Here is a 15,618-nt window from a genome sequence, read left to right as displayed (position 1 = left end):
GGGATGGTGCTGATTTGGAGGAACTGTTTCTAGAATATTCCTGCCTGTTTAGTCTACAACCCCCCCCCAACTCCTAAGGACACATCTACTTCCCCAATGAAAAATATCAGGTAGATAATTACAACCCCCCCTCTCTTCCAGCCTCCGTCACTCAAGGGTTGTTCCTCAAACTTGTTGCTGCCCTTTGGAGTGCTAGGAGGAGCCTCTGGCGGGCCCACAGTCATGGTTTTGACCATGGTTGCACAGATGAGTTGTGTAGGGGATGTGTGACTCCTCAAGGCCTTGATCCTGTGTTCTCTGAACTGGCAGAGGCCACTCTGAGACCTAACTCATTCTGCCAACTCACAGGGTCACCAGTGGCCAGCACAATTCCTCTAGGGGCCTCAGTTTACCTACCAAGAATGATTAGGCAGAACGAATGATTACAAGTTACTATTTAGCTCAGATCCCAATTCTCAAGTGAAGTCCCTTGCTGAGCCTCACTGGAAGGAAAATGGGGAGTTCCTATGAAATGGCCTTGGGGGTCATGTTGATCTCCCTCATGCTCCCCTCTGAGCACCCCAAAGCTTTCAGAACTGTTAGAACCAGTCCTGCTGCTCCCAGCCCATGCAGTGGAACTGCACTCACGGAGTCTGACTCAAGGATCCAACCCCAGCCACTATGACTTCAGAGGGACCCATGCAACCTGTGACCTGTGAATGGATTCAGAGAACCCTGTGGGACACCCCAACCAGAGCCCAGAGCCCCGAATTATCCTCCTGGCCCTAAACAACACTCAGCCCTGGCTAAGGAAGCTCACCACCCTGCCCCAACATCCAATTCTACTTGGAATCCAGAAATACCAGAATTCCAACTTGAGTTTGGACTTGCCAAGCAGTGTAAAACCCACTCCCCATCTTAGGTTAAGATCACCCTTTCCTAATGGCCTGACACGTGAGGTGTCAGAGCTGTCATTCCAGGGTGCTTATCGCAACCACACACCAGGCCGAGTGTTGAGTGTATGGACCACACCCTGTATGACATAGGAACTACATACCCATGATGCAGCTGAGGAAAATGGAAATGTGGTTACTGAGGGGCAGAGCCAGTGCTCAAGTCTGGAGCTGTAAATGCTAAGATGGTCTCCAGTCCTTCATCTCTAAAGCAGATGACAACAGTTCAGTCAAGTCCTTGGCAGAGGCTAGGCACTTGCCTAGCATGTCTTGGGCCCCACTGCCAGCAGTGGGGAAACCAAGTTCTCATCATGGCACCCAGTACATGGCAACTTCAAAAGCAGGTGCCAGACTTCAGTTACAGATGAACTTCTTTTTGAAACCAGACACCAGTCTGTTATAGAAAATAGGATTTATTATCATATTTAAGGTGAACACTCATGTTTCAGAAACTTTTCATGTATACCATCAGTTGACTAGACTTATTCAACACACAGAAAAAGCAACAAGCACCAGGAACTATTTTCTTCCTGAGCACAGGGCATTTCCAGAAGTTTCCAACATGGGGATTCACATTGACTGGGACCGCTCACAAGTTTGTTCTCAGGCCCACTCTGCCATGGGCGCTCCTCTAAAATGATAACAGCAGATGGGCGCTGGTGGCTCACACCTGGAATCCTACATACTCAGGAGGTTGAGATCTGAGGATTGTGGTTCAAAGCCTGCCCAGGCAAAAAAGTCTGTGAGACTCTTTATATCCAATAAAAACTACTAAAATAAAAGCCAAAACTGGAGCTATGGCTTAAGTAGTTAAGCAAAAGAAGCCAAGGCCCTGAGCTCAAGCCCTAGGACTGGCATCAAAAAAATAAAGACAACAGCAAATCAGCAGGGTTCACAGGAACTAGAAGGAAAGTTCTCACTCTTGGAGTCTGTCACCAAAGCCCTGAGTTGTATTTCAAATCTGGAGCCTAGGGTTTTGAAGCCTGAGCCAACAGGTGGCATCACAGTTTGGCACAGCTGGGACCACAGCTTCATTTCTAAGCAATGCCATTTGCTGAGTTACTGCAATGTGGAAGCCAGCACTGGTCAGCCAGTGGCTGCCCACCTGCGTGAAGGAAGAGGTTAGAAGCCATCCTTCCTCAGATAAACCCGTCACCACCAACAATGTCCAGGCACCCAGGAACCCGGGATGCCAGTCACGGAGACACACCGGGGGCCCCGAAACGGGGCTGTGAAGAAGGGCAGACAGTGAGAAGCACCCTGGCAGGTCCTGGTGGAGGTGTGGGCTCCCGAGTGGACTTCCTCAGACACGCAGTGACAGGGACTGTGTGCCCCTGGGTGCCTGAGTACCATCCTCACACCCTGGCCACTGATCAGCTCAGCTGGCCACAGTCTGTGATGACAATCTTCTTAGATGTCTTCCCACTCTTGGAGCCGAAAGATTCTATTTTCTTTACGACGTCCATGCCCTCTTTGACGTGTCCAAACACGACGTGCTTGCCATCCAGCCTGGGAGGAGGGGTGAGCTGGGTGAGCTGGGTGAACTGGGTGGGAAGTGCCAGGCCACCCCGGGTTCGAGCCACTCAGGCAGAAACAGGTTGGATCCTCCAACCCGAAACACAAACTCAACCTGAGCTCCCCACAGAGGTACCCCAGGGGATGCCCAAGCCCCAAGACATGTTCAGTCACTCCTGCCCGGTGAGATTATGCCCCAAGCTGTTCTACCCCATCTGTGATTAGTGAATCACACTTGTTCTGCCTGGGATGGCAGAGCATGGAGTGACTCTTAACAAGTGAGAAATCTACAGAAATGGAACTTCTCAGCGATGACTAGAGTGGGAAAATATGGAAGTCCTGAGCATGAGCAGCTCCTGACTGGAGAGTTCTAACAGTGCAAGAAGCCCTTAGCTCAGCTCATAAAGCCAGGACAGTTGACAGCGAAGGGCAGACTCCTAAGGGGTCCTGGAGGGTAGACAATGTCTACTTTGCCACTGGTGATTCCCCAAATCCTGGAAATGGGCTTTATGAAGCCCAGCTCCTGGCCAGATGTTATCCATCAACCCCAGGTGTTGAGACACCAGGGACTCTGTGCAGAGAAACATGCTTTACTGGAAACTTCACCAGGGAAAAGACAACCCTGGAATCTGTGGGCATTGAGAAAGGGACTGAAAGTGGCTGGGAGTCACGTGCTGATACAGGACGTGATCAGAACATGCTGTGACACAGTTTCTCTAGATATGTTCCATGATGGAGGAAAACCAGAAGAAAGAGGGTAAACCAAACAAACTGCCTTCTACTCGGGACAGAATGAAATCTAACATATAACGGAATTTCCCAAAGGGGTGTGTGTGTATGTGTACAGATGTGTCTATAGGGGTGTGTGTATGTATGTACTGGGTTATAGGTCAGATCCAGCAATGAGAAGGCTACTTATGAGCAAGCTGGAATTTCAGGAAGATTCTCCCCCAAGCCTTTCACTGAATGTCTCTAAACAGATACACAGTCAGGAAGGCCACTGTCCTGGGTTAAACGCAGCCATACACTATAGCTACAAGGCTGGGCCCTCATTCCCAGAGGGCCTGGTATAGAGACTTACCAGTCTGTCTTTATGGTGCAAATGAAGAACTGGGAGCCATTGGTGTTGGGGCCTGCGTTTGCCATGGACAGGACACCTGCAGAAGCAAGCAGAGGTGAGGCCTGGGCCCAGGGCCAACACCTGGCCCCTGGGCTGGCTGCCCTTTGCTGCCTGCTATGTCTCAGTGGGGTGCCTTGGGGAAGCTTCTCAGTTTGGTAAAGCTATGGCCCCATCTCTACATTTCCACATTCCACCTTGGGTCCACGCTGCAGTTCTGCTTCAAGGTTCTCCCACACCAAGTTCCCAAAGGGAAGTCTGTTTTTTAAACTGGGAGCTAGGAATAAGAAGGTTCTGGGGAAACACAGCAAGCCAGAAATGCTAGGCTGCCCAGATACTCCAGGAAGAGAGCCTCGTCATAGGATATTTGTGTGTGTGCACGTGCGCCTGTACTGGGGCTTGAACTTGGGGTCTGAGTGCTGTCTCTTAGCCTTTTCACTCAAGAATGGCATGCTACCACTTGAGCTACAGCTCTACTTCTAGCTTTTGGGTGGCTAGCTGGAGATAAGAGTCTCACAGACTTTCCTGCCCAGGCTGGTTTTGAATTGGGATCCTCAGATCTTGGCCTTCCGAGTACTAGGATTTACACAGGTGTGAGCCACCAGTGCCTGGCCTCAGCAATTTTGACTGTTTGACTGCATTCTTCCAGGGCTGCTTGGCAGGGCCGTGGTTGGGCAGGGCAGGCGGGCAGTTGGGGGTGGGGGGAAGGGTGTGAATCCAGCTGGGCTGCAACTACAAGGTTCACTCAGGAGTTGGGGACTCCATCACCACCATATACCTGGTCCCTCGTGCTTCAGTGTGAAGTTCTCATCAGGAAAGCGGCTCCCGTAGATGGATTTCCCCCCAGTGCCGTTGTGGTTGGTGAAGTCCCCTGCCTGCACATACAACACCCGCTGAGTGGTGGCCACAGAGCTGTCCCAGAGCTCAGAGGCAGCCCCCAACCTACCCCGGGCCTACCCAGCTCCTGAGGCCAACGGAGTGCTATTCATCTTTACTCAATGAAGCAAGAACTAATGAAATAACCAAGAAACGAAGCAAAAAGGAAACAAAGCTTAAATATCCCCTACCAGAAGAATAACCCTGGCTTCTGAACAGCACAATACACCTTTTGACAGAGCAATTTTTTGCGGGGCTGGGGGGTGAGGGTGGGGAGGAATTGGTCATGGGGCTTGAATTTAGGGCCTGGGCACTGTCCTTGAGCTTTTTTGCTTAAGGCTAACCCTACTACTTTAAGCCACATCACCACTTCTGGTTTTTTGGTGGCTAATTGGAGATAAGAGTCTCACAGACTTTCCTGTCTGGGGTTGGCTCTGAACTGTGATCCTCAGTCCTCAGTCTCTAAATAGCTAGGATTACAGGTGTGAGCCACCAGCACCTGGCTGGAGCAAATTGTTAAGTCTCAAAAAATCCATCTGCGATGTTCCCTAGTGACTCAGGATTTCTACACTTCCACACTTAACTCAGGAGCACCATTCCCAAGTGCAGCATGAGGGGGCGGGCAGCTCCCTTGTCCAGGCAGCCCTCTCTCACGAAGCCCAGCAGTTCTGACCAGGGACAGCGCCCACCGCAGTTGGTGCCAGATGCCTGGGAAGCCCTGCAGGACTTCTGTGGAGTTCTTGCCCTAGGAGCCAGTAGTTGTCCTGGTATCTCTAGTCACTGGCTATGGCCACAGGGCAGATTTCCTGAGGCGGGATCCTTAAGTTGAGAGAGGTAAGCTGCCCAGTCCAGCTAAAGCATCCACAAATCCCAGGAAGATTATCTCCAGATGCCTGGGGTGGCCTGGGCCTCTGGGGATTACTACCTCATGTCATAGACAGTGTTCTGGCTCTGGAAGGCCATGCCTGGCTCCTTTACCCACCTCAGATCTGGTTCCTATCCACCGGCCCCAGACAGAGCTGGGAGCCTGTGGCAGCAGCCAGACCACAGCCTTGCCTGCCCCTCCATGCCTGTGCCATGTTTAATCAGACTCAGGCATCATGGAGAGTCAGCATTCACATGGCATGCCAGCCCCTAGATGGGATGGGGAGGGAATTCGGGGCAAAAAGGATTCAGAGCTCCCTGACTTCTGCTCCTGCCCCAGGATCCTGAGGGTCTGCTCCAATAAAGAACAACCTCCCCAGCTCCTGACATCCCATGGAAGTTCTTGGTACCATCCGCTCCTCAACCTGACACAGCAGTATCAATGCTTTTGATGTGCAAGCAGGTTATGACTAAAGAAATTCATTTGACCAAGAAGATGCACTTGCTGGGAAAAGCAGCTCCAAGTCCAGACTTGTGCATTCCTGCTTGGCCCTGCCTTCATCCTCCTCCTCTCCCTTTTTTCCTTCCTACCTCCTATGCCTAGTAGTCAGGGGGTAGGCAACACACATGGGGATCAAAGTCAGACACCAGAAGTCTCCACTGGCTCTATGAAGCCTTCAGGCCCCACCCCCCCCAACCTCTCTCCTATGACATGATCAATGTCACCCATGCAGCTGGACAGGGCCTCTGTGCCACTGGCCTTGTTGCTTGACTTCTAGGCAAGCAGAGGCCCTGGTAGCTTGGAGAGTGTAACCTCTCAGGGTGAGGGTATAGTAGGGTACTCACAGCAGCTCCCTATTCCCTGCAGACTTACTGATCAGTATCCCCCATAGCTTCTAGGCACCTCCCACTACCATCCATACTCACAGCCCAAGCGACCGAAGTTCAAAGACCACATTACCTGGCACATGAAGTCTGGGATCACCCGGTGGAAGGTAGAGCCTTTGTAGCCAAAGCCCTTCTCGCCAGTGCATAGGGCTCTGAAGTTCTCTGAGAGGAGGGACAGGAAGGTCAACCTGGCGGACCCCACAGCAGGCTCATGCCAGCCCCCCCAGAAGGTACATCAGGTATGTTCCCCTTTCCTAGGTCTACAGTGCCTGAATGACTACGTGACTGGAACATGTCACTGCCCTCCCCTGTCCCCAGAGCCCAAACATAGTGACAAAGAGTACAAGCTCTTAGCTGTGCCAGCCAGATAGCAAGGCATGGAGTCCAGGGGTGTTACCCAGCCCTGCCCACTCAGGCAAGAGAAAGAGGCTGGGAATGTACATGAGCCTCCCACTGGTTCTGGCGGACAGAGCTAATAGCGAGGCCTAGAAAGGGACAGAGCCTGTCCTAAGTTGCCCAACAATTGAGCCTCATGTGGAACTCTCTCCTGGTCAGTTTTCCCCCAGACCACCTAAGCCTCCCCACTCCTGCCCACAGGGAACTGAGAAGGTCCTGGTTCTGCCTTACCTGCTGTCTTTGGGACAACATCTGCCTTCAGCTGTGGGGAGGGAAGAGAGACAAAAAGATCATCACACCACGGGCAGGCACAGGAAGCTGCCTCCCCACCACCCAACACCACAGTGACCAGAGCAGCTTGAGGAAGAGCCCCCCTGGCCATTCGGCCTGTTCCTGTGACTGCCAATCCTGAAGGAGCAGGGAAGCAGCTATCACTGTGGCAAGCTGCTTCCTGAACCTGAGGCCTGGGGAGGCAGCCTCAGTTTCCTAGCCTGTCAGCAGAGATGACGGTGCCACTCTGGCCCACTTCCTGGGCAGAGCTAGCAGGGAGCTTCTTCCACTGGGGGCCAGCATCAGAGGTGCCTGGCCTAGATTAAGAAGAGGCAGGTCCTCAATTCAAGCTCCTCAATACACAAGATGGGAAACTGAGGCTCAGAGAGAGGCCAGAGGGGACAAGTCGGAGAGGGTTAGATTGTTAACAGCCAAGCTGGCCTCTGGCCTCTTTGGCTTTGAAAGTCACTCATACACTAAATGTGGACAGAGTGTGAGCCTCACTTTCCAGAAACTGAGGCATAAAAAAAAAAATTCCAAGGCTTCCCTGGAAACTGATCCATCAACACTGCTCAAAGTGAAGCAGCATGAAGGCGACACTGGGGCTCCTCAGTTCCCCAGGGCCTGTTTCCTTGGGGGGGGGGGAATCTTGAACTAAGGGCCTAGGCACTGTCCCTGAGCTTCTTCATTCACTCGAAGCTGGTGCTCAACCACTTGAGCCACAGCTCCACCTTCCAACTTTTTGGCTCACAGATTTTTCCTGCCCAAGCTGGCTTAGAACCTTGGTTCTCAAGATCTCAGCCTTCTGCGTGGCTAGCATTACGGGCCACAGGCATTGGTTGTTCCCTTTTTTTTTTTAAGGGCCGGAAGAAAAGGCGAGTGCTGAGTGTCCATCCCCACGAGGGGGGTTGGGTTGGGTTCCTGGGACACCCACGAGGGACACCCGGGTCAGTCTAGGGGCTGGCTAGTCCACCGCCCAGGCCCCAAGGGCCACCCCAGACCCACGTCCACTTCAGAGCTAGCCCCGAGGGGGAGCCTCGAAACCCCTTCCTCAACCCGGGCCGCCCGCGGCCACCTGACCTTGAACTGTCTTCTGCCCTGCTCCGCCTCCCACCTCCACCGTTCCCAGCGGCCCAGCCGATGCCCCTTCTCACTAAGCGGGAATCGGAGGCCCCGAGCCCGGAGGCGGAGCCCAGGGTCACCCGGGCCGGCGGGGCCTGCGACCTCACCTCCAGCACCACGCGGCCGAGCGGCTGCCCGTCGGCGCCCACGTCCAGGTACACCAGCGGGTTCCCGGCAGAGGCGGACGCCGGGTTTCGGGCGCCGGCGCGGGCCGCGGAGCACCGCAGCGGCGCCGAACAGGGGCGGGAGAGCGGGCGGAGGCCGAGCAGGCGGGAGCCGCAGCGCAGCGCCAGCATCGCGGGCGGACGGGAGACGAACACTCGAACCGGAGACCGCGGCGTTAAGGCCGCGCGCACAGGAAGCGGTCCCGGAAGCCGCCCGCGGCCGCTTTTAGGAGTCCTTTGGCCCCGCCCACGTCCCGCCCTCGCCACACCTCCGCCACGCCCCCCTATGGGCTCGTCCCGCGGGCGCCCTCTGCCGGCGCCAGACGGCAGTGCCGGCCCAAGGACGTGAAGTCCTTTGAACTGATAGGGGACAGAACTCTTCCCAGAGCCACAAACAACTGTACCCTCCTCCTCCCTCCCCAGCAAGGCTGGTTCCTTTTGGTGAGGACCCCAGTTATATATTTTATTAAAGAAAAATACAAATACGTGGTTCTAAAATAAGAGCACCCACAAGTTTTTATTTGACTGTGATAGAAGTCTACCTTTGTGACTCATGTATGTAAGGTTCCAGCCCAAGTGGTTTCCTTCCACCCCTTCCTCATAGTTCTTGCAGACAGAGACCAGGAGAATCGCTGTCACTGAGAGTCCAAGAAAGGTTAGAGATAAGAGGCGGGATTAGAGAAGGTGAGGCTGCGAGAGGAAGCAGGTAAGCAGAGACACCTCCCTGTCACCCCACCAGGTGACCTTCAGCAAGGCTGGAAGTGCAACCTGGGCCTATTGTGCTCCTGCCAGACCCAGACCTGTGTCTGTACACCATCCATTCCACAGGAAATGTGAGGAAACATGACTGGGCTAACCTCTGCATTCTACAGAAAGAAAAATGGGCACACAGAGAAGGCTCTAGCCAGAACCAGGAGCACCACTGTCAACCTGTGCTGGTCCTCCCAGGCCTCCAGTCTCTACTCTGTTTTCTAGTCAGGTCTGTGTCAGCTGCTACATACTGTGTTTTGGTGATGGGCAGTGTCTAGTCTGACTGCTGAGGGTTTAGAGCTCAGAGAGCAGAGATTCGACTGTGGAGGCTCAGAAAGTGAAAGGAGCTGATCCATGGAGGCAGGTGGGCTTTAGTCCCTGTATTGGTTTATAGAACAGTGTGGGGAGATCACTGATGACCCACACAAATTCATGAGCTCAGAACAGTGTCTAGACCCCTCCTTCTGGAGACTCACAGCTCTGGCTTTGTTTCCTAGCATGCAAGGGTGCTGAGAACTCAATGAAAGCCCAATAAGAGCTTGGTGTCGGTGGCTCATGCCTGTGATCCTTAGCTACTCAGGAGGCTGAGATTGGAGGATCACAATGTGAAGCCAGCCAGGGCAGGAAAACCTGTGAGACTCTTGTCTCCAGTTAACCACCAAATATCCAGAAGTATAGCTGTGTTCAGGTGGTAGAGCATTGGCTTTGAGCATAAAAAACTCAGAGACTGTGTGCAGATGTTGAGATCAAGCCCTAAGACGGACACAAAAACAAATACAAAGCCAATGGAGGCTCACCAGACCCCAGACCAGGATGGGCCTCACTTTGAACTAAGAAGTGATTCCTTCTTTTTGTGCTGTGTTCTGATGTAAGTGACCTAAGTCAGGAAACCACTTGGTCCCTATCCTGCCCCCAAAGAGCACATCTCCCATTCCCAGTGCATACTGCAGACTTCTCAATCCTTCTCTTTTGTTGTGCTGGTACTGGAGCTTGAACTCGAGGGCCCGGCACTGTCCCTTAGCTTTTGCACTCAAGTCTATTGCTCTAATCACTTGAGCCACAGCCCCACTTATGGCTGGCTAGTTGAAGATAGAACATCTCAGATTTGACTGCCCAGGCTGGCTTCAAATCAAGATCCTCAGATCTCAGCCTCCTGAGTAGCTAGGATGACAGGCGTGAGCCACCAGTGTTCTGTTCTTGAGAGGCCTTAGTCCCCCCCCCCCACTGTGTGTGAGCTGCCTTGGTTCACGTGGCCCCTTCTGTCTGGTCTCTAAGCCCTTTCCCAGACCTGAGCTCCCCTGATCAGCACCATTTCTGTGAGGGGAGGAGCCCAGCCTGTTTGGGGCAGTGCATGGCCAAGGGCAGAGCGCTAGTGCTGGTGCTGGTGCTGGCTTGTCTAACTTCAATATCTGGCTCTACTCAAGGAGCTGGGGGTTTGCAGGAGGCGGTAGTGGGGGACTGTGGAACCCAGGGACAAGAGCAATGGTTTCAACCCATGGGAATCAGCCTGGACATAACTGAGACTGAGGACCAAAGGCAAAGCTATGAAGAGGTGATTGGGATGGGGAGATGGCCAGCCCAAACTGGGAGAGGTCAGAGCAGCTTTGAGGAACAGCTAGGATATTGGGGATATACTGAAAAACCCGTGGCGGGGGGTTCAACCACAGAGGGCCCCCAAGGCCAGGCCGAGGGCCACCGTTGTGGGATTGCACCAGGGAGTCATGGATGGTGCTATGCCACCTCCCCCCCGCTTGCTTCCTTCCTGCAACTCCTCCACCATCTTTCAAAAGTCAGAGATCATTCCTACCTGGTGTATGAACCAGAGAAAAGTTCTGCCTTTTCCACAGGCGTGGCTATGAGGTCATTCCTCTGTGGGCTGTCCACAGTGATATCAAGAGGAGGGACAGTCCCTCAGCTGAGTCGTGGCTGACACGCACCCAGCCCTGGAGGACAGCAGGTGCAGGTGAGATGACACAGGTGTTGGTGATCCCCTGGCTCCCCTGATAAGGCCCAGAAAGGGCAGCATTTCCCCATGAGGCCAGAGTGGGTTGTGAGCAAGGGAGCTGATGCTTATTGTCAAAGAGGATTCTGTGACTGCAACTTTGGGCTTCACAGAGCCAAGGAATGGCCAGGCTGGGTGGACTCAGAGTCATGTGTGCAGGTAGGACATGCAAACACAGGTACCTGTGAGCGCGAGCAGGTGACACAGCGCGTGTATGAGCTGGCACAGACCCAGGGGCATCCATGTGATGTAGGCCCCAGTTAGAGGGGCCACCGCTGCTGGGTCAGCCACCGGCTATAGGTGGGGTTCAGGTCTTCTTGTTTGCTAATATAAGCTGGATGCTTGTATTAGTTGCATGAACATTGGGATTCTCATTGTGAAATCAAACACCGAATGAGCCATTCACAGTGTATCCACCAGCAAGAGGAGGCCTCCAGTTCACCATTTGTTCTTTCTATGGCATAAATAAGAGGAGCTGAGAGGTCAGAGAGGGACAGATACTGGGCCATCAGCTGAAAGTGAGGCAGTCTCAAGATGTGGCCAAACCCATCTTGCCAGCGTCATTTCCAGAGACTCACTTGCAGGTGTATTTTTAGAGCAGGGCCGGGCCACAAACTTCTTCCTGGGGACAGGCAGGTGCTGTGTCCTGTAATAGGTATGTAGGTGGCATCTGTGCAGTGGAGGCTGGAGGCTGGGTTGTTCTAGAAGGCCCAGGAAGGGCCGGATGAAGGCAGGTGCCCGTGTGGACCCAGGGTGGGTACATTTAGCCATTGTCAGTGTTCATCACCAGGAGACACAGCGGGGCTGATAGCCAAGACCAGGACCAGGACCTGGGAGAGAAGCCTTTGGGTCTATCTCTCTAGGTGCTGATTGAGGAGCCTGGGAGAACATGTTTTCCTGGATGGGTGACAGCTGTGCTCTGGGAATGCTGTCTGGTGGCATCTCCATGCTTGGTGAAGTCAGCAGGGAGAATATCAGCCTGGCTCTGCTGACGCAAGGAGGCAAGTCCTGAGAGGAGGCAGGGAGGCCCGGGAGAGGAGGCCACTGTTGTGGCCCAGGGTGGTTGGTGATAAGCACAGTGACCAGAGAGAGAGAGACAGATCTCAAGAGTCCCTGAGGGAATTTGTGGCAGGGTGTGACCCATCTCCGACTTCCTGGCTCTTGCCCAACCTGTCATGCCACAGATTCCCCAAACTCGAAACAGGAAGCGACTTGTCTTTGGGGGTTCTCTGTATGTCTGCTGTGAGCCAGGCTGAGGAAGGAAAAGTTGAGAGGCTGCCACCAAAGGAAGAGTCAGGAGGTGGGTAGATGAAGTCTGGGGAAGAAGGTGACTCTGCTGGCTCAGGAAGTCTAGGCAGGACCCAACTGGGGGGACCTGGCCTCTCATTTCCTTCCAGCAGCTTTCCTTGCTCCAACATCCTTTCAGTCCCTCCGTAGTTACTCTCTGGGCCCTTGTTACCTCCTCCACCTTTTCTAGGGTGATTATTAGTTCAGAAAGATAATGCTGTGAAGGGCTAGAACATATCAAGGGGTCAAGGAATGAAGGAAGGAAGGAAGGAGTGAAGGAAAGATGGAAAGGAGCAAATGAATGAATGAATTAGTAAATGAATAAATGAGTAAGCAAATGAATAAGAGAATGAATGAGGGAGGGAATGAATGCACCCCATCCAGGCCAGGTAAAAATTGAAACAAGAGCAGTTTCAAATGTATGGCATTGTGCCCAGTGGTTGGAATTCTGTGCAGCTGTTATGGGTGAATTTTTTTCTCTCCTCATCCCTGATCATCATATTAACCTCACCCCAATTGGCTTGTCCAATTTGAGAGTTCTTCACTGAAAATTGTGCTCAGAGTCAGTGTTTTTTATCTACATAGGACCTGTGTGTGTGCCAGGCTGGGCTACATCCTCATTCAATGGGAAGGGGTGGGCCTGTAGGTATGAAGGTGGGGAGGCCCCTGCTACACCAAGAGCCAGCGTTTCTACTGCACAGAGCAAACAGGTATTATATCAGCCAGGAGCCAGTGGCTCACACCTGTAATCCTAGCTACTCAAGAGGCTGAGATCTGAAGGTCCCAGTTCAAAGCCAGCCTGGGCAAACAAATCCTGAGAGACTAATATCCAATTGACCAGCAAAAAGCCGGGAGTGGAAGTATGGCTCAAGGGGTACAGTACTAGCCTTAACAAAAGCTTAGCAAGAGACCGAGGCCCTGAGTTCAAGCTCCCTCGTACCAGCATGTGTGTGCCAGCACATCACATGCATGCGCAGGTGCACATGCTCTCTCTCATAGACACACATAGGGGCACACTCGCATCCTGCCTGAGGCAGGCAATCTCTAAGATGGCTCCCAATGATCCTGGCAGACCCATACGATGTAATGCAGTCACTTTCCCTTGAATTAGGCCAGATCTAATGACATAAGATTTTCTTTTCTCCCTAGGCTAGATATTGAACCCAAGGCCTAGAAGATACAAGGCAAGCACCCTACCGTTGAGCTATATTCTCAGTCCTTGATTTTGTTGTTGTCTTTGTTTTGAGACAGGATCTCATATGTAATTCAAACTGGCCTTGAACTCACAATGTAGCCTTAGCTGACCTTGAACCTGTGATCTTCCTGCAGCAGCTTCCTGAGTGCTGGGATTACAGATGTATACCACCATGCCTGAATGGCCTGGATTCTAATAAACAATACACTCACTGTGTTGGGTCCTTCTGAAATTAGGTTACAAAGAGATTATGAGTTTTTTTCTCTCTTTCTTCCTCCCCTCTCCCTTTCTCTCTTTCTCTCTCTTTCTTCCTTTCTTTCTTCCTTTCTCTTTCTTTCTTCTTTCTTTCTTTCTCTCTTTCTTTTTCTTTCTCTTTTTTCCTCTTTCTCTTTTTCTTTCTCCCTCTCCCTCCCTCCCTCCCTCCCTCCCTCCCTCTCCCCCCTCGCCTCTCTCTGTCAGTCCTAGGGCTTTACTCAGGGCCTAGGCACTGTTCCTGAGCCTTTTGTTCAAGTCTGGCATTCTACCACTTGAGCCATAGCTCTATGGCTTATTTATTTATTTATTTATTGGTGGTTAGTTGGAGATAAGAGTCTCATGGATTTTCCTGCCTGGGCTGGTTTCCAATCTTGATCCTCAGATCTGAGCCTCCTAAGTAGCTGGGCTTACAGACATGAGCCACCAGCACCTGACTTTCTCCCTTTTAACTGTGTCTTTCTTCTCCCCCCACTACCTCTTTCTCTCTGACACACACACACATACACATACACACACACACACCCCACCACCACCACCACCACCACTACCACTACCACTGCCACCACCACCACCACCACAACTGCCATGTCCTGAGGACATCCAGGCCATCTCAGAAGGAGACCTGCCCACAGTCACATGTGGATATGGATATGGAGCATCTGCCACCTGCTCTCTGCTATGGGAGGGTGTTTGGAAGAGGACCCTCACCTCACCTGCAGCCGAGAGTTGAGGTGACCACTGCCCCAGTCCACAGCTGGACTGTAGTGTCCTGAGTCAGAGGCACCCAGCTAGTCCATGCCTAGATACCTGATCTGCAGAAACTGAGGTAATCCACATTGGCTGTTGAGTAACCTACTAAGTGTTGGGTCATCACTCCAGCAATAGACGACTAATACCCAAACCCTCCCACTGAAGCCACAGCCCTGGATGATCCCAGTGTCCTGTGCACAGCCAGACACCGACCTGCCACTCAGCATGCTTGTGTCACCAGCTGCTCTTGGCCAAGACCCCACCAGCTCAGACAGGAAGCTGGTGGGACAAGACAATACTTGCTTGTCTCTGTGAAGGTGAGGAGTAAATTGGCCAAGTTGCCTCATTATCTGAAGGCGAATGAATAAAGCCCATGGGAAGGGAGGGAAGGACTGGAAGAAGTCCTGGCTTGAGCTGGAACTAGGGATGGCACCTCACTTTTATTTGTTGTTGTTGGTCATGGGGCTTGAACTCAGGGCCTAGGCCACTGTCCCTGAGCTTTTGTGCTCAAGACTAGCACTGTACCATTTTGAGCCACAGCACTATTTTCTGGTTTGCTGGTGGTTAATTGGAGATAAGAGTCTCATGGGTTTTCTTGCCCAGGCTGGCTTTGAACTGTGATCTGCAGATCTCAGCCTCCTGAGTAGCTAGGAGTATAAGGGTGAGCCACCAGGCTCAGTACCTCATTTTGTGATTCCATTCTGGACATTGCCCCAAGATGCCTCCTATAGCCACAGGATGGCCTTTCAGGGTTGAGCTTGTGAGCTCAGCCTTACAAATGAAGAAGTGGAGGCCTAGACAGGGCCTAGGCGGGCTCCTGGGGTATGTCTGCAATAGATTAAGGGGCTACCACACAGCCTTTCCCCAGCCAGCCTGATGCTGGCATTAGTCATATAGGTTTGTGGTCCTACCTAGTCCTCTTCCAGAGGGTCTTTGGTCTCTCTGTGATGGATTCCAAGTGGATGAGCGGGACTTGAACCCAAGCCAGGATCACCATATAGCTTGTGCACTCTTCCTCTGGCTGAGCCTTCTTTTTTTTTTTTTTTTTTTTTAGGGTCCGGTCATAGGGCCTGAACTCTGGGCCTGGGCGCTGTCCCTCAGCTCTTCAGCTCAAGGCTAGCGCTCTACCACTTGAGCCACAGCACCACTTCCGGCTTTTTTCTCTTTGCTTATGTGGTGCTGAGGAATCGAACCCAGGGCCTCAGGCATGCAAGGCAAGCGCTCTACCACTGAGC

General features: G+C 52.6%; 1 protein-coding gene across 1 annotated transcript; it reads right to left on the bottom strand.

Moving 5' to 3' along the window:
* Positions 1-1,327: 1,327 nt before the first annotated feature.
* On the bottom strand, positions 1,328-8,339 carry Ppif (peptidylprolyl isomerase F). The gene is made up of 6 exons (XM_070020708.1): positions 8,088-8,339; positions 6,820-6,850; positions 6,266-6,354; positions 4,343-4,439; positions 3,529-3,604; positions 1,328-2,441 (listed from the first exon to the last, which is right to left on the bottom strand). The coding sequence occupies exons 1-6, from the start codon at positions 8,274-8,276 to the stop codon at positions 2,306-2,308; spliced, it is 618 nt and encodes a 205-aa protein (XP_069876809.1). The 5' UTR covers positions 8,277-8,339; the 3' UTR covers positions 1,328-2,305.
* Positions 8,340-15,618: the final 7,279 nt, after the last annotated feature.

Source organism: Dipodomys merriami, unplaced genomic scaffold (assembly GCF_024711535.1).
Source record: "Dipodomys merriami isolate MVZ:Mamm:240054 unplaced genomic scaffold, mDipMer1.0.p SCAF_14, whole genome shotgun sequence".
Taxonomy (NCBI): domain Eukaryota; kingdom Metazoa; phylum Chordata; class Mammalia; order Rodentia; family Heteromyidae; genus Dipodomys; species Dipodomys merriami.
Note: the sequence above shows the minus strand (reverse complement) of the source record. Positions and strands in the feature narration are given on the sequence as shown.